Source organism: Nicotiana tomentosiformis, chromosome 8 (genome assembly GCF_000390325.3).
Source record: "Nicotiana tomentosiformis chromosome 8, ASM39032v3, whole genome shotgun sequence".
Lineage (NCBI taxonomy): Eukaryota > Viridiplantae > Streptophyta > Magnoliopsida > Solanales > Solanaceae > Nicotiana > Nicotiana tomentosiformis.
The window spans coordinates 122887219-122909368 of NC_090819.1; the positions used below are offsets into that span (position 1 = coordinate 122887219).

At 36.2% G+C, this 22150-nt stretch overlaps 2 protein-coding genes across 2 annotated transcripts; both read right to left on the reverse strand.

Moving 5' to 3' along the window:
- Positions 1-20429: 20429 nt before the first annotated feature.
- Positions 20430-20930, reverse strand: LOC138898080 (uncharacterized). The gene has a single exon (XM_070184115.1). The coding sequence runs from the start codon at positions 20928-20930 to the stop codon at positions 20430-20432; it is 501 nt and encodes a 166-aa protein (XP_070040216.1).
- Positions 20931-21532: 602 nt separating this feature from the next.
- Positions 21533-21913, reverse strand: LOC138898081 (uncharacterized). The gene has a single exon (XM_070184116.1). It carries the CDS (start codon positions 21911-21913, stop codon positions 21533-21535), a length of 381 nt encoding a protein of 126 aa, XP_070040217.1.
- Between the last annotated feature and the right edge of the window lie 237 nt (positions 21914-22150).

Sequence of the window (22150 nt, forward strand, 5' to 3'; positions counted from 1 at the left end):
CTAACTTAAATTTTTAATTATGAGACTAAGTGTTTTGTTTCAATTCGAATTCTTTTTGGACCCGAACCAACTAACCCGATAAGTCATAAATTAATTGTAAGGCATAAATTGAGCAGTAAATGGTGAAACAGGATTATAGTACTCAAAACGACCGGCCGGGTCGTTACAGATATTCATTTTATTTTAATACTGGTCCTATTTTTTAAAAAATAAATAAAAAGCAAATTGGAAAATAATTGTCGTGAATTATTATAATATTAGGTTTCCGTGTAATTAGATTATTAGGCCGCTTGGAAAGATTAACGTGGATTTGGTGAAATTTTATTAAGAGTTCATCTTGTGTATTAATAATTTCTTATCCGTTAATGAAGTTGTTAGTGGAAAACTAATAGTATCCTGCGATCGCGATAAAATAGAATCATAATGTATAACTATTTTTGTTATTACTCGCAATTAATATTTATACTAAACTATACTAATTTATTATATTAAGTCATAAGTTAGGGTCAAGGAAGGATGAGAGCGTTTTTTAATACTTATATATTATAGAGAAACAATTGTATCCCACTTCAAATCCCACACTTTAGCTCATAAATTTAAGACAATTAGTCCCGAGTATAATTCACTAGTGGGGTTTGAGGATGATAGTTTGTACGCAGACCTTACCCCTACCCTGGGGTAGAGAGACTGTTTCCGATAGAAACTCGGCTCCATCCCTCCAAGAACTCCCCATCTTGCTCTTGGGGTGACTCGAACTCACAACCTGTTGATTGAAAGTGAAAGGTGCTCATCACTAGAGCAACCCACTCTTGTCCCCTCTGGCAATAAATCATATACAAATAATCCCATCTATATATCAGCCAACTATCCCTTTGGCACTCACAAGGTATATGGACCAAATTCTAGGTTCACACTTTGGCTATCTAGTAATTCATGAACATTAATCATTGCACAAACTTGTAGTGGCTTAACTATTTGTTTAAGGCATTTTATAAATGTGAAAGAAGAACATACGAAAGCAAGAATAAATTATTAGTAAGTAATTATCAACTCAAAATGAAAGAGATAAACATAAATATTTCGCAACAAACGACAAAGGAATACTATATAGCTAGCTATCAACATCGTCAATTCTCCAATGTGAGGAATATAATTTCCAAAAAAATTAAAAAAAATGGAGGTTTTGTGGTTCTCTATGTTGTCTTGCTCCTTGTCTTTTTATATGCAAATTGAAGTATGTCACTTGGATTGAAAGGTTCAATCTGCATATAGGACCAAAGAAAATGCAATTTCGTGACACTAGATTTTGAAAGATCTTCATCTTTGTATGTCATTGTCAAAATTAAGTTTACTTTAACTATTTTGTTATGCTAATTAGTTTATTCTACAAATTACTTACTTATTTTTTTTATAATTGTGTTTTCGGTTCAGCTTGTGTTTTACCTCAACTAATTTTATGGGATACGTGATATTTCCCATCAACACAATTACCCATAATTAACTCTGTTTACTATTACTTGGATTGATAAAAAGAAATCTTCTAGTGTTTACATATTACTTACTTTCTTAGAATATTATAAAGATATTATTTACACTTGTAAATGAAATATGTTTAAATTGAATTATCAACCTTCTTTTACGCAGAAAGAACAATTGTTGCTTTTGCAATAACTTTTACGCAAATTTCTCATGGTCTCAATTTTTGCAAAGTGCATTAGCATGCTTTATAAAGATTAATATACCTTATGTTGAGATGCCGATTGCTACCTTATTTTGACATATTATTATGTATTTACATTATATTTTTCATTAGCACGCAGACTAATGTTTTAATCTTTGGGAGTTCCATACTTATGCAGTTTTGTTCCCACAGACTAAAACAAACTGATTGAAATATTGAAAGTAAAACACTTATAGACAGCGTTTAGAATTTTTGGTGTCTCCTTTCGGTTTCAAAAAGTAGGTAATAGAAACATTTGAAAAGACGAGGATTTGGCTAAGTTCAGATGTAACTAAATCTAAACCACAATTTTGTTCGCTAAAGATTTGTTATTATCATAATTACCTATAAAGACTTTAAGATAAAAATGACCAGCAATAATAAGCCACTTGACTAACGCCCAAATTCCAATTGATATCCTCACTTAAAAATTATCACTGCAAAAGTAAATAAATAAACAAATAAATAGGATTAGGATGAATACCATTTACTCTTACTAACATATTTATGACCATAAATTATAAGGGTACTTATGGTATATATAAGTCTTTCTTTCTTGAACTTTGAGCTCAGCTAAATAACATAAGAAATATATTTTACTTGACGGTATAGTTTACAAAATTTATAGAGCTTCCAATACAATATCTTAAAAGCCTATTCGTTTTGAAGAAATAATAAGGCTTATGTGGAAACAGAATTGATTTCTACTCTTGAGTTGAAGAAACAAGAGTAGTGATTGCAATTGGGAATTTCGCTTATAAAAAAGAAAAAGAGGACTGCACCACAACGTGCCCGTCTCTTTCTTTTTACATCATAAGTAGCTTTCAGATCTTCATAACTATATCCTGTGGACATGTCTTATATATTTTGCAACTTTTTCTCATAAACTTGTCAAACTTTTTTCCTATTTATGTAACAAATAATTAATATTTTATTTGAACAGAGTTATCATATACTTCATCCGTTCCAATTTATGTGAACATATTTGACTGAGCACGAAATTTAAGAAAAAATAAAGATTTTTGGTATTTGTGATCCTAAACAAGTCAAAAAGGGCCCCAGAGTATTTGTGCGGTTATAAAAACTTCTCATTAAAGGTAGAATTGTAAGTTTAAGCTAAATTATTTTCAAATTTAGAAAGGGGTCATTCTTTTTGGAACGGACAAAAAAGAAAATAGGTTCAAACGGATGGAGTATATGTTACTGATAGAATGTAACAAGTACTCGGGTAAAATGGATCTGAACATTATCGTTATTAAAAAAAAAGATTAATGTTTCAATGAGAATGAACTGCCTAACTCGTTAACTCTATATCGGAGTATGTTGCCTAACTCTTTTTACTTGCATAGTTTCATGGCCCTTCAATTTGTCAAATCTATAAAGATAATAATGCTATATTGGGTTATTATAATTACTTAATAAGGAATGACATGTAAGGTTTTCCTTTGGTTATAAATAATAGCACCCATCTTATAGAAAAAATTAAAGCAATTTCTGACCCGTCATTTATGTCTTCTTTGCATCATGTTGTTTGTGGTTGTGGTTCCTACTAGATCTGCAACTTGCGGCTCAGAAGACAAGTTCAATTTTTAATGTTTTTAATATTAAATTCATTGTACTACTAAAATTATAGATTCAATTATAAAATTTGTTGAAATTTTTATATATTTATACTCCGTGTTGAAAGTTATACGTTCAAATGAACTCGTAACTGACATGCTATATCCGCCCCTGCTTGCAGCTGGTGCTTGCTAGTTGTTAAGTCCTACCTAACTTCTTCCAATGTTGATATATATATATATATATATATATATATAGTTGATATATTCCCATAAATGATTTTTCTTCTTGATTAGGAAATCAAGTATTCAACAAGATATTTAACCCACCCTATATAGGGGTTACGGGTGTGGTTAAGGGTGTACATAGGCCGATTGGTTTAATTTTTTTATTTATTAAACCAAATCAATTATTCGATTTGCTAAATTTATAAATCAAACCAAACCAATAAAACTTGAACTTTCAATCTTAGTTTTCTCAAATATTAATCAGTGAAACGCCCTTTTAATGCTTTAATCACTGGAAATTCAACGACGTACAAGTTACCATCTCGGGAATTGACATTCTAAAATTGTTACTGCTTTATTTTGTAATTTTGAAGTGTGATTAGCCGACTAATAAATCAAAAAGTCTCTAAAAATAAAATAAAAAAACCAACCACCTAAAACGGGATAAGAGAAGTGCAATTTTAGCCGTCCAAAAAATTGGTCATTCCTAAGGTAATTATGAAGAATCTTAGACCTAATAATTTTTGTAGATCTGTCGTTAAAAGAAAGATTTTTGCTAATCTAGTGTTTCAGATGAGTGGACTATCCTTCTTATATGCTTGTAGAGAACAAACATATTGAAACAACACACAATCATGTGCTATTTTTGTTTTCCATCCAGTGTCTGCTGTTTGGTACTAATCGCATTGGAGTCCCGATAAAACTCATTAAAAGGAAAAATACTTCTTATCAGAATTTTTTTTATTCTCAAGGTTCAATTTAAAAATTCCTGATTAAGGATGAAATAATTCTATCAATCTCACCGTCCATTAAATTTAATGTGAATTGACATGAGAGAGTATATATAGGAAAATATTGGCTGTATTTGAGGAAAGAAAATCTTGCAAAGGTTCGCGTAAAAAGCAACAATTAAAGATTCTGAGATTTTAAGGACCATAATAAGTCAAATCTAATTGATATTCCTAACTGTTTTATTGACCTTAGCTTCGCCCCATCCTATTGATTGAGATAGACATAGAAGGTTGTTTGTACGTCACCTCAAGCCAAACACTAATTCATTTGAGCAGTTAAAAATCTTTAGAAAGCTACGTAAAAACCAACTCTTTCCAAAACGAAAAAAATGCATGCTATGGTCCATCTCATTGCACACATCCTTTTCACTATTCTTTCTGTTAATTTTCTTCCTTCCTCACCAAAATCACAACTATATTCTTTCTTTCTTTTCTATATAGTTTGATAGATAACACCATCAAAGTTTCAGTAGAGTGATAACTAATCCTCCATCATTAATCAGATGTTTCGGATTGGAACCCAGATATAAAATCGCCTTTGATAGAAAATACTTTATACTTCCAAAAAGGACTTCCTGACTCAAGTTAGTTGGGCCTTAAAGCGGATACCGAACATATGGTGGATAACTAGTAAGTCTTACAGTGCCTTGATCTGCTATTTTTCCACACAGACTCAACTAGATAGCACGAACTATGAGTTTATTAGAAAACTCGTGTTGAGTCTGTTGACGTACTATTGGTGGAGAAAAAAATATGATATGCTTAATTATTGAATCTCAATTTTCTAACAAACTTAATTAGAAGAGTACTTATTGAAACTGAAGTCGCCCAAATTGGAACAAACCAAACACTCAATTAAAATGGATAACACGCAATGAATGCATGACAAACAAGTCAAATGGCATGATAAAAAGGATTGTGATTGTGTATGATTGGCATTTACCCACCAAAAGAGAAGATAGAACAGAAATTGAGAAATGCGATTGGCATGAATAAGATACGTACTTCATTGGTTTTGGTAACTCCAGAAAATGCATGAAATAATTATTTTAGCAACGAAAGAATATATTCGAACAAGAAAAGAAATAAAATGTATCGACCCGACTTGTCGTTTTAAGAATTAACGCCCCGTTCTGTGACTTAAGGTCTCGAGCAGTTTCGTAATATGTATTATGAATCGCAGGTGTGGCCGAGTTTGATTTTCGGAAGATTCGGAAATAAATTGAAAGGACAATTCTTATCTAGAAGCTTAAATGAAAAGAGTTGACCGGAGAGTTGACTTTTGAGCGGTCGGTACATTTTATTTCTTTTCTTGTTCGAATATATGAACCGCAGGTGTGGCCGAGTTTGATTTTCGGAAGATTCGGAAATAAATTGAAAGGACAATTCTTATCTAGAAGCTTAAATGAAAAGAGTTGACCGGAGAGTTGACTTTTGAGCAAACGACCCCGGAATAAAATTTTGATGATGTCAATAGTTTCGTATGATGATTTCGGACTTAGGCGTATGTCCGGATTTGGATTTGGAAATCCTTAGGACAATTCGACGCATTTTGGCGAAAGTTGAAAAATAGACGATTTTCGGAAAGTTCGACCGAAGGTTGAATTTTTGATAACGAGGTCGGAATACGATTATGGAAATTGAAATAGGTCCGTTATGTTATTTATGACTTGTGTGCAAAATTTGAGGTCAATTGTACTTTATTCGATAGGTTTCGGCATCGAATGTAGAAGTTGAAAATTTCATAATAGACTAAAGTTTCAAGTGAGTTCGCACAAGATTTAAATTCAAATGAACATAACTCTTATGATATGAAGTTTTATATAGTTTATTACCTATCAAATGAAAGATCTTTGAGTCTAGTTTCTAACGCTTCAAACCGTTCGTCATTTGGACATTCCTACAAGAAGTTATGACCAAATTACCAAAGGCTGAAAAAATGCGATTCTACGACCAATTCTGCGATCGCGAAACTGCTTCTGCGACCGCAAACTGGTCGCAAAATGGACCAGAACAGCCCAATTCTGGGCATCGAATTTTGCTACCATTGTGTGGCCCGCATACCCATTATGCGGTTCATTATGCGACCGCAGACATGCTTTCGAAGGGTTAATCTTTCTATTTTCATAACCCGATCTCATTTTAATAAATAGCCTTTGGGGCTTATTTTGGGGTATTTTTTTGAGAGAGAAGGAGGGAACCTAGCATTCTAATCATCCAATCTTCAAGAATCAGGGAAGCTAATCACAAGATCTTCATCTAAGAGGTAAGATTCAACCCCTAGTCTTCAAATTTCGAGTTTGGGATAAAATATTGGTGATTGAGAATATGATTCTTGGGTGTAAGAGTATTATGTATATATGCTTGTACGAATAAGGTTTGTGGAAAGATTGTTGAGATCAAATAAGTAAAGATTGGATTGTGGAATGAAGGAAATTTTGTAGAAGAACCTTGTAACCAAATTTGCACACCTAGTGTTTGATAAAATACTCAAATGAGCTGAAACCATAAATATCTTCCTTATTATGGTTCACTTTGTTATGTTTCTAAATAGATTGAAGTTTCTAGGATTTCAGGAATCTCGTAGTAATGTAAGGAAGGCCAAAGAAAGATTGGAGCCGTCCGGAGGTCAATTCACGTGAGAAAGCTATTTTGGAATATCGGCCTAAGTTCAAAAAGGTAAGTATCTTGCCTAACATTGAGTGGGGGAATTACCCCTTAGGCATCGAGTCTTATGTGCCATTTGTGAAATGTGAAAAGCCATGTACGCTAGGTGACGAGTACGTACTCGGGCTTATATGTGAAAAATTTACTGAGTTAAAGTCTTGAGCATATTGTGTAGTAAATTGGACAATTGTTGGCATTTATTTAATCATCTATTTAACCATCTATTTTCCATACTTCAATTCGCATTTATTGATTTTTTTTTATATGACGATTTGATGTGAATGTTACTTGTATATTTATGTGAATTCCGTGAGTTTGATGGTTTGATATTTCTTGGAATTTAATTTCATTATGGATTTTTCTTCTACAAATAATAAATTAAATAAGCTTAAGAAGAGGTGTTTATATAATTATTGAGAATTTGAATTAATAAAGGCGTTGCCCTATGCTGAGTAATTTCTATCTCTGTTGATTGTTTTTGAGGTCTTATACACATTGTGTGGAGCCTTCGGTTATTTGTTGTGAAATTAATTGATTTGTTATATCTTTGGAATTGGTTGTGGCCATTGGAAAAACTGTGTTATGAATTGATTTTTGTTATGTTGTCGTGGTAATATTCTGTGTAAATTGTTGAGTTATTATTTTGAGGATATAAGGGTGGCATTTCACCGTTGATATTATGTGGGTATAAGGGTGGCATTTCACTGTTGTTATGTGTGTTGGGATATTGTCTGGACGGAGTGATAAGTGTAGCTATAGGAGAGATAAGAGTGGCTATATGAGAGATAAGGGTGTCTATATGAGCGATAAGGGTGGCTATTGATATTGTCAGGGCAGAGGAATATGGGAGGCTATTATAGGAGTGATAAGGGTGGCTATAAGAGAGATAAGAGTGGCTATTGCCAGGGATGATATGTGATGATGTGGAGTGGTTGCATTGATAATTTTATGTGATGTTGTGATTTTTTTGTGTTTATTTTTATACCATGTGCAATTTGTCTTGTTGTTGATAAATTGATAATAGTCTGATTTATGTTAAAATTGGGAGCCTGTGTCTATTGCCAGGCGGTTGTGATAAAGAAATGTGGGCACGAGGTGCCGTGAGTAAATAATGATGATATTGGCACGTGAATTATCCGTGTAGTTGAGATATGAAACGTGGGCACGAAGTGCCGGGAAAAATATGATGGCTTTATTATTGGCACGTGAACTGTCCGTGCAGATGTGATATGAAAAATGGGCATGATGTGCCGGAAAAATATGATAATTTAATTATGGGCACGACGTGCCGTGAAAATATGAAAGTGGGATGAGACCCGCGTTTACGAAAAATATAAAAAGGGCTGAGACCCGTATTTTTATGATTATGAAATGAGGTGTCACATGGTGACTTTTAATTGAAAGAATTATATTCAAAATATTTATTTGGAAGGATTTTTATTCAAAAAGTAGTATTTGAAGGAATTGTATGTGAACGATATTTATTTGAGAAAATTATATTTGAAAAAAAAGAATTATATTTGAAAGATATTTATTTGAGGAAATTATATTTGAAAGAGAGTTATTTGGAAGAATTATATGTGAAAGATATTTATTTGAAGAACTTGATTTAATTGAGTGTACTTGTATTAATTATTTGTTGAGCAATATTAATAGGGTTCTTGTTGCCATGCCGGACATATCACTGGTTGATTTGTGTTGCCCTTATTGTTATTTATTTTCTATTATTTTGTATACTATATTGCACAGGTTATTAGACTAGTGATTGTCTTGACTGTACCTCGTCTCTACTCCACTGAGGTTAGTCTTGAAACTTACTAGGTACCGACTGTGATGTACTCATACTACACTTCTGCACATTGTTTTACAGAGCCAGGTATTGGAGATATCAGATTTGAATAGAGTTAGAGTGGGATCACAAGGATTCAAGGTAGAGCTGCTTGGTCGTCGCAGTTCCTTGGAGTCTTTCCCTTTTATTGTACTGTTATTTATTATTCAAATAGTATTGAGTATTCGATCCTCAAGATCATTTCATGTATTCAGTTAGAGTTCGTGACTCAGTATTACCAGTCTTGGGAGGTTGTTATATTTGTAATTATTTTCGCTGTTGAAAAAAAATGGCTTAAATTGTTATAAAATTGGCTTACCTAGTCTTAGAGATTAAGTGCCATCGCGACGCATGTGACGGAATTTTGGGTCGTGACATAAAGTTTGTAAAAGACAATGGAGAGTGGCTTTTAATTTGGCTATTGACCATTGTCCATTTTCAAGTAAAATCTTCGAAGAAAATAAAATTGGAATAGTACACAAAGTTATTAAGTCGTGATTTGGACTTATTTTGAGAAGTATTTTTCTCAAAAGTACTTTTGGTAAAAATCAATTATGCCCTAGATCCAATCTCACATTTGATGATTTGAACATATTTTGTAAACGTTATTTGATATAAAATATATGGCATCTGATATTCTTTTATCATAGTTTTATTAATTGTTTGACTAACTTGATAATATCCTTGATTAAATTTTGAGACTTAACATTGTGATGGAGATCATGATAATGAGAGTGAAGTTTCTTATAATTTAATCTAAATTTGTTCTTGATCGCAGGATTATTAATATGGACATTAGTAATTGATGGTAGGCTATAATCCCGTATTTTAGTCGCTTATTGCACTCTAATTTACTGCACTTTACTTATGTTGAGCTTTAATTAATAGTGTTTTATACTTATTGTGTGTTGTATGCTGTGGAGGAGTGATTCTGAGTTATTTAGATGCTACAGAGCAAATTCGAGCTATTTGGTGCTTTGAAGTCTGAGTAGAAGCCCAAGGGATTAAACGGGATCGCGTTCGGGGGTCGAGTACCAAGTCCGGATGTCAAAACCGGAAAGAAACGAATTAATCTAAGAAATTTACACTACCGCGCCACATGGGCACCGCATGGGGTGGTGCGGTAGTGCAAAATGTTCCCAGAAAATGTTTTGCAACTCGTACTGGAATTCGCCACAAGAGCGGCGCATGCCGCGGTGCGGTAGTGCAAAAATATTAGAGTATGTTCCCAATTCCGCTAAAAAAGTGTATTTTTGTCCGGGGTTTATTTGGGGATAGTTTAAATACACGGGAAAAATACAATTTTTGGACTTCTGAGATACCTTAGACCTAAGTAAGCTAAGGAGAAAAGGGAGAATCTAGAGCACAAGGATTTCATCCTTCCTTCCTCACCCAAGATCCGGGTTTGGATTGTATTTATATTTTCCTATACTTTTGTTTCATTTGTGAAGAACTTTTTCATGTCTATGGAGTAGAACCTTTTGTGTTTTGATGGATTTGGTATATTGATGGTTGTTTGTGGATTATAACTCTATTTTTATGTATTTGAATCGTTTTTGGAAGATTTAATTGTTGCATCTATGTTCACTTGTTCTTGTAATCGAGAGAGGCATAACTTGTGATATATTTGCACTATATTGTTGGTTGAGTTCATGATTCTTCCTAGTAATCGAAAGAGACTAGTTAAATCCTTGATTAAACATAGTTAGGAGGATAATCGAAAGAGGTTCTCCTAAAGACCAATCCATTACGAATTCTTGCATATCTTCACCGAGCTTAAATTGGTTCATATTGTGAGGTTGAGACTTAATCGAGAGAGGAGTTTCTACTAAACTATTGTACTGATAATTAAGTGAATTTGAGAGACTCACTTGAACATTAGAAGTGAATTATCTAGAGTTAGATCCCGAACAATTATCTAGCACATATCCTATCAACCCATATTTTCTCCCATTGATAACTTCCTTGCTTACCTTTGTTGCGATTGTCATTAATCAATAGCTTTTGTTTCTTAGTTAATTGTAGTTAGAATTCATATATATCTCCATTGTTGATTCTCCTGGATAACAATCTATCTACAAACTACAATAATACTGTTTAAATCCAATTCCCGTGGATACGATATTTTACTATACTATCTTTGACTAGCGAGCACAATTTAAGTGTGTGTTTTGCGCTCGTCAAATTTTGGTGCCGTTGCCGGGGATTGACAATCAATAGTGTTTGAACTAGTTTGTAGTGCTAATTCAAGAATTTATTTTATATTCTTTTTTACTTTTATTTTGTTCTTCACGGGTTTCTCCTCCGTGTGCAAGGCAATAGGTTAAGCCCGTAGTGTATGACACGATCTTCTTGTATAGAAGTAATACCTTACAACCCAGAATTGAAAAAACACACGCGGCAACTGAGGAAGGAGAACGAGTTCACCGTAAGGTTCTTGGGGCAAACATCAACCCAAGAACACATGGCTAATAACGATGACAATGAGGTAGAGGCATCTGCAAGGATAGCTGCTGAGGCAGCCCTTAGAGTTGCTGAGGAAACTGTCGAAGACAATAGGGGTCGAAGATTCAATCTAAATCGACCCTTGATTGAAGACCAGTTCGAGAATGCAGTACCAAGGCTTGGTAGAGCGTTGATGACTACGCCAGACCAGTCTACAATCAAGGATTATCAAGTGTTAGACCACCTCCAATTGCAACCAATAATTTTGAGCTGAAGCAAGGTTTGCTTCAAACCATTCAAAACAATTGTGTTTTCAGAGGGAAGATGAACGAAGATCCAAACACGCATCTGATGGAATTCAAGGAGATTATGAACACCTTTCAATATAATGAGGTGTCACGAGATGCAGTGTATTTAAGGGCATTTCCCTTTTCACTTAAAGATGATGCGAAGCAGTGGCTTCGAAGCTTGCCAAATGGATCAATTAGAACATGGGAGGAAATGACCAAAAAATTTCTTGATAAATATTTCTCCTCAGCTAAGACGATCAAGTTTAGAAGAGAAATCCATAACTTAGGCGAGAAAGAGAATGAAACTATTTTTGAAGCACGGGAGAGGTTTAAGGAGATAGTGAGGAGGTGTCAACATAGCGGAATTGAACTCTGGGTGAAACTCCAGGATTTTTGGGATGAATTGACACCGACCTCGCGTAGAACATTGAGCAATGCAGTTGGAGGCCCCTCTATGAAGAAGACTCCAGAGGAGATAGTTACAATTCTTGATGAGTTATCCGAAGATGCTAATCAGTGGCCCTCTAATAGTGTGAAAAGAAGAAAATAAACCGGTTTTCACCAAGTTGATGCTACTACATCGGCACAAGTACAACTTGATGCTATGGCTAAAGAAATACGAAAGCTAACTGTAGCTTCGATGCAAAATGTACACCACATAGCTTGTGATATATGTGGAAGAGGACACCTTACTCATGAGTCTCAAGCCTCAACTAAGGAAGTGAATGCTGTAGGAAATTATAATTTTAATGCAATGGGTCAAAGGCATCCCGGTGTTTCATGGAGTTCACCTGGGGGTACTGCAAATGCATGGCAAAAAAACAATCCCAGATTCCAGGAAGAAGGAGCTCCAGGTTTTAAAAATCAGCAGAGGCAACGGTATCAATCTCCACAGTCGAATCAACCAAGAATGGAAGATCTTATGAAGACCTTCATTATCAAGACGGATGAGAGTCTTGATGCCCATGATGCAACTATTAAAGAATTGGGTACATCTTTTCGAAGTCTGGAAAGACAGGTTGGGCACTTAGCTACTCTAATGTATGAGAGAGCCCGAGGAACACTCCCGGCTAAGACAGAAAGAAATCGCAAAGAAATAGTGAATGTTGTAACTTTGAGAAGTGGGCAAGTGTTGAAAGATCTCACCCCAATCCACAAAGATGTGAGACATTAAAAAGAAAAGCGGGGAGCAGCTGAAAAGTGGTGTCGAAAAGAAGAAGGAAGAGAACTCGAGAAGGGAGGAACCTGAGGCGAGCAAACATATGCATGCGCTGCCATTTCCCTAAAAGCTAAGTAGAGAAAATCCGGACAAGCAGTTCGAGAGATTTCTAGATGTGCTGAAACAGGTTCATGTAAACCTACCATTCACAGAAGTGCTCAAATGCCGGCTTATGCTAAGTTCTTGAAGGAGATCTTGACAAAGAAGAGGAGAATAGAAGAGACCTCAGTGGTCAAGCTCACAGATCATTACAGTACAATATTGCAAAACAAACTCCCACAAAAGTGTGGAGATCCAGAGAGTTTTACCATACCTTGATCTTTAGGCACTACTAATTTTGATAAGTCTCTATGTGATTCTGGTGCCTCAATTAATTTAATGCCTTTATCTATTTACAGGAAACTGGAGAAGGATATTGGAGAGATAAGGTCTGCACCAATATCCTTGCAGCTGGTAGTCCAAACAACTCTAATACCCGAGGGAATAGTTGAAGATGTCTTAGTTCGGGTAGATAAGTTTGTATTTCCTGTGAATTTCATAGTGGCTAATATGGAAGAGAAAATTGAGGTCCCCCTCATCCTAGGAAGACCATTCCTAGCAACGGGTAGAGCAATATTAGATATACATGAGAGAAAACCCATGCTTAGAGTGGGCGAAGAGACTGTGACTTTTGAGATGGATGTAGAAACAGGGATAAAAAGGGAGAAGCTAGCTGCTAGTGTTGTGTAGAAAGTGAAGGGCGAGAAAGAGAAGGTTCCAGTGAGTGAGAAATAAAAGTGTGGGGTGTACCCCCAAGAAGGCCGAGAAGAAGCTATCTGCATGGATGAGTGCACTAGTTCGGGCGCGAGGGATGTCACGCCCCATTTTTCTTGCGAAAAGCAAGCGGGCTTCGACGTTGTGACAACTCCTTTTTAGGATGGGAAATAGAATGTTAAAGGAGAAGAGTCACCACCTAACAATTTTAAAGGTGTGTTAGGGCACCTATTATGCAAATGACTCTGTTTTACTAAACAACGTCACCAAAGATAGGGTAAGGGCTTAGGTTACCTCAAAGAGAAGGTGTTAGACACTCCTCGAGTTCCACAACTGTGGGTCCCAGCCGAAATTAAAATTATGTGGATTACGATTAAGCTAGGTGATCAAATAAACAAAGGTAATTCAGAAGTCAAAGAACTTTATTACAACATCAGATCTTAGTGCGAGTATAGGGATTCAACTATTTAGATCTAATAACAACATATATAGAGTAGGAGGGTCCTAAGTTTTTTATCCTAAAGGATCACCTCGTGCAACATAAATAATACTTCGTAACTCCCTCAAGATGGGGTGTTACTCGCATTATTCAACGGGCACAGACTATCACCTCTTGCTACCCGATTACTATGTTAAAGTTGTTACCTAAAGCACACTAATTCAATTATAAGTCGTACCTTATGCGTTCACTACCCATCCCATACCTATGGTCCAGGAGGGAATTGGACCTCTATTTAGGGTGGTTCTAGACTTAAACTTAGGCTGCTCAAAATGATAAAACTAGGCAACATACAAAACACATTGGACTTCAAATATGGCAATAAAGGGGGGCTCAAGTTTGCCTCGAGTTTGCCTCCGCACTTAAGCAGTAAATGCACGCAAACACATATGCTAATCATGAATCTGTAGAGTCCTATAGACATGCTTTCTAGGCGATCAAAGTAGGCAAGTAATTTCGGATGCATGATATAGCTTATAAACAGAATCATGCGGGTATCATAAGTTATTTGTTGAGAGTTTTAAGTTACCATTCCTATATGTGCGATGCCTAAGTGATCTACGCAATTGGGTACAATAGAATCTGCTAGGGAAAGAGTCCCAGAATTATTCATACGATGTGCATGAAGCAGTGTTTGAATGGTCTAACATTAACCAATTATAACGAGCAATTATTTCCTATAGGCAGGATCTATAATGCATAGTACTTCAGAGCTTGTTTTATTTATACTTAATCCTATAAACAAGATTTCTAATGATCAATGTGGTAAAATAGCAAATGAAGTGGTCAAAATCCTACAGGCATGATTTCTAGTGAATAACTGAAGTGAATTGCAGGAAAATTCATTTGTTCCTATAGGCAGGTTTCTAATGCGGTTGAAGGCAGTCATGCAAATTGAAAGAGTGCTCACTTCCTATAGGCATGCTGTCTATAAACACGTAGTAGTAGACATATCATTTGAACTCATGTTTAATAGTAAATAAGTAATGTGTGTGTGTGCTCCCCCTAATGTCATGATCTCTACAGTGCTCGTGTAATCGAACAACACATATAGCAAACATATTACCAAGTCCTATAGGCATGTTATCTACCTATTTTGCATGTTAGTATTATAATCTACCCCATTCCCTTTTACTAACACCCCAATCATTTATACAAAGAGTATTATTACATACCCAAATTAATAATTAAGTAGTAATACTACATGGTAATAGACATGCCTATAACATGCCCAAATAGAATAACTAAATCCCCAACCTTACTAGGCCTTCAAAACTTTTGGCATAGCAGACTTAGGCCTTCAACAAATAACCATACGATCATAGGTCCACAGGGGAGTTCAGACCCCTTTCAATGAGACATAGCACCAAGTGTTGCACCACTTGAAACAACCAATATAGATATACAGTACATGACAGGGAAATAGAGTATTAGGGATAGTTTTGGAGGTTGAGAGAATGACTAGGACCAAGCCCTAGTGTGTCATAGTTCACAAGGGCCTCAATTGGACCCCGAGCAATGCTCACACTAGGGAGGTCGTCAATAGGACCTAGATAGCCTTGGCTTTCAGCCGGTAAGAATGAGAATTCAGAATAGCATGAATAGCAAATAAGGAGAGTAGATAGTGATAGAGGGACAGAAATTAAGTACTACACCAAGTTAAGCATACAGAGCAACTAAGCAGGACAGTAGGTTCAGCAAGACAGCAAAACACCTCATAGATAGTCTCATATTGAAAGAAATTGGGAAAACAACAGGTTTGCAAGATATACATAGATTATCATTCAACCAATTGATGCCTAAGAGGTTTGGATTAAGCTAAGCATGCATTTTAGGGTCATACTAATCAGTATTTAGACATTGTGATAAACACTGGAGGAGGCAAGATATCAAATGAACAGAAATAGACTGGAAAACATATTAGAATGGAAGCAAGATCATAGTTGAGGAAAAATGGAATGTTTATCTTAAAATCCTAAGTGATGCTAGGGATCAGAATAGCAAGGAAAACATGTTTAGAGTAAACCTCAAAGTAGTGTTCCATATAGTTGTGGCTAGTATACAAAGAACAGTCAATCAGACACAAGACTCAGCACTAAATGATTCATTCAAAGTAAATGGAGGTTTCCATAGAGTTGTAGTAGTATCCAAAGAAAGGTATGAAGAAATTTTATAACTAACAACATATAGTCATAACAGTCAGATACAAATAAAAATAGGCATGTATTGAAACTTAAAACTGAAACATATTCAGAAGCTAGAGGTACATAACTGATTCCACAATAAAATAAAGAACCAACATAGAAGTGTAGACCATAGTGAAGAACACATACCAGCCTAACACAAACTAAGGACAAAGTAGAAACTATCTCATGCATTCAACTATCATAGGATGATGAATGAGTATTGAGCATTATCATAACAGTGCAATATCAGGGATTCACAACTAAATCATACTTATATAGTGCAAACATATATAGGCACGCAAAAAGAAAGAAAATTAACATTGCAAGGATTAAAAGCACTAACCAGTAGAAGAATTATACGAGCAAAGGAATAATAAAGAGCTTAATAGCAAGAACCCCAGATCTCCGATGCTTCAGAGTTCACAAGAGCCTCGAGACGGGATCCGAGTAGTGATTGCACCGGAGGAGGTCGTTTAATGGCCTTGGCTTTCAGTTGGCCCAAAATTCAACAGTTTCAAAAAATATTCTAGTGTAACAGAGTGAATGCGTAAGTGAAAAAGGAGAATAATGAGAATAATAGCAGTGATTAGGTGATTCCCCTGGTCTCCCCAAGGGGTTTTAGGGTATGGGTTTATATAGTAGTATATTTAACACATAAAATAGGGAAACACGGTAAATTAAACACAGAATACGGAAAATATGGCATGCCAGAAATAATTAGAGTCAATTTAGGGTAAATAATACATTGAATAGGAAGTTCAGTAAATTAAACGGAGAATAAGTAAATATAACATGCAAATAACACTTAAAATAAGGGAATACAATATATTGAACAGAGAATAAGAAAAATATCAGTCAAACACGAGAAAAGGAAGAGTATCAATCAAAAATCAGTAAAGGAAAAAAAGGAAGTTTCAAACCCTAGTTGGGACTGACGACTTGAATCGAACCAATATTGCAAGAATAGTTCAATATAACATGTATATAGACGAAAGATCGTCCAGATCTTCACAGAATCAAAGTAAATCAGTCCGTTCTTGAGAAGTAGTTCTTGCCAAAAATAGGGCAAGAACTAAGTAACACCATAAACACGCGTATAATGATAGAGTATCACAAAATAGGTAAGTAGATCATGGATTGATTCCATGTTTGAGTCGGAATCGGAGAGGATTAAGGGTTATGACGACTAGGGTTTAATTAGAGAAGAAGAGAGATGAGAGAGGCAGAGAGAATAGGGGCGGCGTCTTAGGGGAAATGTGGTTAGGGTTTCTGGGTTGGGGTTAATTAAAAGGGGTTGGTTTATTAGGGGCCGTTGATCATGTGAGATCATCGGCCAAGATGAGAGAATGGGGTTAGGCGGGTTGTTTAAACGGGTATGGGTAGTGGGTTGCTGGGTATTTTATAAGGGGTATTTTGGTTTTGGGCTTAGGGTAATTAGGCTAAGGTTTGGGTAGATTGGGCTAAGGCATGGGTAGTATTGGGTCCGAAAAATAGGTAAGAAATTGGGCTATTAATTAAATACCCCAAATATTATCAAAATAATTTGTTGAAAATGCTTAATAAATGAATGCAAATATTATTTATTCACTTAAATGCTTAAAATAATAACTTTGTATTGTAAAAATATAAATTTGTTATTTTGATATAAATAATATAGAATAAAGAGCCTTTATGTATGAATATAGGCCATTATTGCAAAATTAGATAAATAGCTTAAAAATGCTAATGTAATTATATGAAATGAAATAAAATATTTGAAACATATATTATATGTGCAAAAATAATAATTTTAGGTAACTAAGGCATCACAAAATAATTTAAAGGGATAATGACTAAATATTTATATAATTTAAATGCAAGAAAATTAATTTAAAGCTCTAAATTTTTTTGAACAATTGTAGAAAATGCTTGTATAGGTTTGTAAACTAAATATTGTCGCAAATATGCTATTTTGAAAGTATATATGTATTTTGAAAAATATGAGGGCAAAATTGGGTATCAACATCTGCTCTTCTTTACCCGGGAATGATGAAAGAGTTGTCGGGTAAAGAAAATGATGACCGATTTTGACCGAATGAGGTGATTTAAAAAATGGAGGCCGAACCCTGGTTCCTGAGTTACCTATATATCCCCGGTGTTTCAGGAATCAGGCCGTGTGTAGTTTTGGATCCAACGGTGAACTGAACCGAGAGAGTTGTTGTAGGAATGGTCGTATGTTTTGAAAGGTTCCTTTGGGTAGGATATTATCGGATGAATTTATGCGAAGTCATGAATGCAAATTTAAAACATTATGGATGTATCACTGATCAAATATCTGAACGGTCGTAGAGTAAAAGATGGGTAATTTGATGGCGGTTGGTTTCGTTTGAAATAATTGCAGGATGTGAACGTTAAATGGAAACCAGAGCGAAGATTGCTCCCGTTAGGAGAACAGTTACTTCCTGGATTACCTGCAAAACTTAAAACACGATGCACGCAAGTATATATGGATTATTGCGAGAATTTAAACAAGATGCAAATTCCCTTTGGACCATGGAAGTTGTCTTTGGACGGTGAGGATGATGTCCTTAGACCATGACGTCCTGGGCCATGAATCATGTGATAAGGGATTCGCAGGCCATGAAATGATGTCCTCGGTCCATGAAAATGGTGCCTCTGAACCATGACACATTTGAATAATGATGTGCAATACTGATAGATCCTCAGGACATGGAATGGTGTCTTCTAGCTATGAGGATGATGCCTTCGGACTATGATGCCTTTGGATAAAATGGCAATGTTTCAGCCCATGGAATGCAAAGACATGATGTTTGGTCATATGCGAAGATACGATAAGATAAAGCTTAGTCTTGGGTAAGGTGAGGGCAGTGCTTAGCCCTGGGTGAGTAGAGGATAGTGCTAGGTTTTAGATGGCATAATGAAAATAGCATTTTAGTCTTGAGGAAAAGGCAGTGCTTAGCCTTATGCAAAAAGGGGAGGCAGGGCTTAGCCTCATGCAAATAGGAGACAATGCTTAGTTTTTTGCAAAGGAAGGCAGTGCTTAGCCTCATGCAAGAAAAGGCAGTGCTTAGCCTTATGCAATTAGGGAGGCAGGGCTTAGCCTTGTGCAAAATAGGAGACAATGCTTAGTCTCATGCAGATAAGAGACAATGCTTTGTCTCGATGCAAAGGAAGGCAATGCTTAGCCTTATGCAATTAGGGAGGCATGGCTTAACTTCATGAAAAATAGGAGACAATGCTTAGTCTCGATGCAAAGAAAAGAGATAATGCTTAGTCTTTTGCAAAGGAAGGCAGTGCTTAGCCTCATGCAAGGAAAGGCAATTCTTAGCCTTATGCAATTAGGAAGGCAGGGCTTAGCCTCATGTAAAGAAAGGCAGTGCTTAGCCTTATGCAATTAGGGAGGCAGGGCTTAGCCTCATGCAAAATAGGAGACAATGCTTAGTCTTGATGTAAGGAAAGGCAACACTTAGCCTTGTGTAATTAGGGAGGCAGGGCTTAGCCTCATGCAAAGAAAACGATGAGTGATATTAGAGTGTTTCTTAGCTGGAGATGCTTGGGATAGATAATCTGCTATCTTGAAGGTGGTGACTTGATGTGTCTGGAGATATTATTGTCTTACTATGCCTGCATCCAAATAAAAATTGTGAGTTTTGTAGGGGAAAGTTGGTTCGCGCTTTTGTCTTCTGCTTTGCTTGTGCTCCTGTCTTGAGATCCTGTTTGAGTCACCCTGGGTAACATCTGGCTATTTACATGCGTGCATTTGATGAATGTAGTTATTTAAAATATAGTAGTATGCAATATCAACTAAGTTAGATGAACCAATGAACGTGACATATTTTAGAGACATTGCGACCTCCTTGCTTTAGAATTTTGAGGGTCCTCCTCAAAATTCTGCCCCAGTTTAAAAGCAATTCTTTGATTGTTCTACGTATGACGAAATTGGCTGGATTTGCTTTAGAATTTTGAGGAGAATCCTCAAAATTCTGCCCCAGTTTCTGACCATGGCAAAAATGAAGATTTTATTGATATGTGACCAAACCCACAGGGCTGCCTACGTATCCCCTCTTAAACAGGAATTAGGTCAAGCGTAGTTCAGTTACATCAGATGAAGAAATGTAAACAATCTAAACATAATATCTCTTGACTGCGTTTGAGTTGATAAGTTTTGGCCAAAATTCTCTTTCCATCTCTGCAAGTATGAGTGTTCCTCCAATTAGTACTCTGTGAACCATGTAGGTCCCTTGCTAATTGAGTGAAAAGTTTCCTTTGGCTTCATATTGATGCGAGAAGATTCGCTTCAGCACCAGCTGCCCTGGCATGAATTGTCTAGGTCTGACTCTTTTGTTGAAAGCTCTGGATATTCTGTTTTGGTAAAGTTGACCGTGACATACCGCATTCATTCTTTTTTCGTCAATGAGAGCCAGTTTTTCATAGCGACTTTGGATCCATTCTGTATCACTGAGTTCAGCCTCTTGTATGATTCTCAAAGAAGGAATTTCTACTTCGGCGGGAATGACAACTTCAGTGCCATAGACCAGCAAATAAGGAGTTGCCCCAGTTGATGTGCGAACCGTGGTACGATATCCAAGTAGGGAAAATGGAAACTTCTCGTGCCATTGTTTGTGATTTTCTACCATCTTCGTTAATATCTTTTTGATGTTCTTATTGGCGACTTCCACACCTCCATTCATTTGTGGCATGTATGCTGTGGAATTCTTATGCTTGATCTTGAAGGTTTCACACATGGATTTCATCAAATCACTGTTAAGGTTGGCGACGTTGTTGGTGATGATTGATTCCAGTACCCCGAATCGACAGACAATAATATCCCTAACGAAGTCCGCTACAACCTTCTTAGTTATAGCCTTGTAAGATACGGCTTCAACCCATTTTGTGAAATAATCTATAGCCACTAGAATGAACCGGTGCCCATTTGAAGCGGCGGGTTCGATTGGACTAATGACATCCATCCCCCAAGCAGAGAAAGGACAAGGTGCACTTGTTGCATTGAGTTCATTGGGTGGCACTCATATCATATCAATATGTACTTGGCATTGATGACATTTTGGACATACCTGATGTAGTATGTTTCCATAGTCATCCAAATATATCCTGCTCTTAATATCTTCTTAGCTAAGACGAAGCCATTCATGTGTGGTCCGCAAGTTCCGGCATGTATCTCTTCAAGCAATTTGGATGCTTCCTTGGCGTCGACACACCGTAATTACCCCAGATCTGGAGTCCTTCTGTACAGAATTCCTCCGCTTTGGAAGAAGTGGTTAGATAATCTTCGGAGTGTGCGTTTCTGAGTATGATTTGCGTGCTCCGGGCATTCTCCTTTTGCCAACTATTCTTTGATGTCATGGAACCATGGATTTCCATCAATTTCTTCTTCAACGTGAGAACAATAAGCTGGCTGGTTATGAATCCCTACTGGGACATGATCGATGAAATTCTTATCTGGGTGTTGTATCATGGAAGTTAAAGTGGCCAATGCATCTGCGAACTCATTCTGGATTCTCGGAACATGTTTGAACTCTATTTTTGTGAATCTCTTCATCAACTCTTGTACACAGTACATATATGGTAATATTTTAGTGTTCTTCGTGGCCCACTCTCCTGAAAACTGATGTACCAAGAGATCGGAATCTCCAATCACCAGCAACTCCTGAACGTTTATGTCAATGGCCAACTTGAGTCCCAAGATGCAAGCCTCATATTCTGCCATATTGTTGGTACATGGAAACCTGAGTTTTGCGGATACCGGATTGTGTTGGCGGGTTTCTGATACTAAGACAATTCTAATACCTACTCCTTTGAAGTTTGTGACTCCATGAAGAACATCCTACAACTATCGTATGCTTCAGTGATGTCTTCTCCCACAAATGATACTTCGCGTCGGGAAAATACGTTTTCAATGCTTCGTATTCTCCGTCTACAGGATTTTCTGCTAATGCTTGCCCTT